Consider the following 2,164-nt stretch of genomic DNA (forward strand, 5'->3'; position numbering starts at 1 on the left):
AAAAAAAAAAAAAAAAAAAATTGTGAAAGAAGGCCGAACGAACGAATTAACAGATTGAAGCCCCCCTCTCTCCATGCAAGCATGTATTTATATGCTTACTTATGCTTATGTATATATATGTATGTATGTACGTATGTATACCCAAACATTAACGCAGTTTTCCCTTTCTGTGCCTGCGCCACAAACAACAAATACAACTACTGCCACTACGACGTGCCACAGGTTGATTTTTTCACCGACATATGCTAGCCCTGGCCTCTGCTAACATGGTAGTATAGTAGTAAGTACCAGCTCGATATCACTACCTAACCCCAAAGCCCAACGTTAACATCAGCGTCCATATTAAAAGATTCAAGTCAAGATTAGTGTCAATCGCTTAACAGAGTCTCGCCCTTCTTCCGACCCCTCCCCAAATTAATAATCATTTTTTTTTGAAATACCAAAATGGATCAAATTCGCAACCGTCTCGACCACTACCAACCTGATGACAAAATCAAAGCCTTTTGCAGGAAATATATTTTTTTTGTGACCTTTTACACTTTTTTTGTTTTCATCCTGCTCATCTACAGCTACTTTTCAGCCAAGCTCTCTATCTATGGGTAAGTCTTCTTGTGGACAATTGATTTGCCCATTACCTTTTTTAGCTAACCATTTGGTGTGTCCACATTGGGTAGGGGGGGGGAGCCCCGTCTGTGGAGCAACTGCCCTCACCCAGTGGATGCATGTGGACCTTTTAATCATATCTATTATCACCTTTGCTTCCATATTCATTTTACCTTTTTTCAGGTGGCTACTTTTCACAAACTTCTATTTCTGCGTCTTCCCCATCTTTTCCTTCATCGGTAAGAGTCAAAAAAAAAAAAAAGAAGACAAGCATATAACATACAGCGCGCGTGGACAATATGCAAACTCTCGCGTGAGACAAATGGGACGGCAAAAATTTTATAGTGCCTCCTCGCGTCTAAGTTTTTCAATTTTTGCCGCATTTCACGACGCTTCTTATTTCATGTTGAGAATTTTATTTTAATTTTTTTTTTTTTTTTTTTTTTGTCCACCCACTCATGTGCAGGCAAATCATACATCCCTTCCCTGCTGGTAACGCCGAAATGGAAGAGGAAAATTTTAACAAGTGTGCCCATGGGTTTGTACTTCCCTAAGTCTCACGTAAAAGTGTAGGAAATAATTTTGTCTCCCCCTTTTTTTTGTCTCCCTTTCAGAGGTTCTACAATTGGATGCTTTTGGTGTCTAGCATAATTTCCGTTTATATTATTATCGAAGGGTACTATCTCGTGGAGCTGTGCTTGAAGCGCAAGCTGGCCATCTTTATTGTGCCGCCCACGTTGACTATGCGGCCCACGTTGATTATGATGTGCACGTTATGATGCCCATGTTCATTTTGCTCACTCTTTTCCGTACTTGTTTTTTTCCCCCCCACGCAGCATCTTCACGTACAGCGCGAAGGAATTCTCACTGATGTTTATTTATGGCGTCCTAACGTGGGTCAACACGGCGTTCTGTTGGATGGCAACTCAGGTGAGGATCGCCTCGTAGAGAGTACAGGCGGAGCGGTGGCGCAGAATAGGGACCTATTCGCAATGCCGTCTTGCTGTTTTCTTATTTTGCCATTTTCTTATTTTTCCATTTTTTATTTTATTTCCCCCCCCCCCTTCTCCTGCGCAGAGCATTTTTGACGGAGTCAGGACACACCATAGCCTCTTGGACAATCTAAGTAAGTTTCTATTTGGCGGTCAGCGTGGCAGATGGTACACGCATGGGCGATTGCAGTGTGTTATTTTTATGCATGTTCATGCGTTTACAATTTGTTGTTCGCCCCGTGTGCAGACCCAAAATCGAATGGTAAAAAGGGAAGCAACAGCAACAACAAAAAATGGGGACTGAAGAAAAAGTTCTTTGGAAAAGGAAAAACCACGAAGGATTCTCATTACGTGGAGGTCTGAAGAGAGGAGAAGTTACTAACAGACAAGTGCATGTAGGCACACGTGTTTTTTTTTTTTAACACACTTTTGTCCTTATCTACATTTTTTTTTTTAAACAAACCGTACCGCCGTAAACGCACGACACTGATTTGCTGCAGCTGTGCAAACCTTTTTATGTGATCATTTGTTGAGGCGTGTTGCTTCCACTGCGTTTTTTTTTTTTTTTT

General features: G+C 41.4%; 1 protein-coding gene across 1 annotated transcript; it reads left to right on the forward strand.

Moving 5' to 3' along the window:
- Positions 1–444: 444 nt before the first annotated feature.
- On the forward strand, positions 445–1,958 carry AK88_02958 (uncharacterized protein; the record flags this gene model as incomplete). Its single annotated transcript, XM_012480581.1, has 7 exons — positions 445–599; positions 787–842; positions 1,070–1,095; positions 1,218–1,279; positions 1,440–1,533; positions 1,681–1,729; positions 1,843–1,958. 7 exons carry the CDS (start codon positions 445–447, stop codon positions 1,956–1,958), a joined length of 558 nt encoding a protein of 185 aa, XP_012336004.1.
- Positions 1,959–2,164: the final 206 nt, after the last annotated feature.

This window comes from Plasmodium fragile, assembly GCF_000956335.1.
Source record: "Plasmodium fragile strain nilgiri unplaced genomic scaffold supercont1.31, whole genome shotgun sequence".
Classification (NCBI taxonomy): Eukaryota; Apicomplexa; class Aconoidasida; order Haemosporida; family Plasmodiidae; genus Plasmodium; species Plasmodium fragile.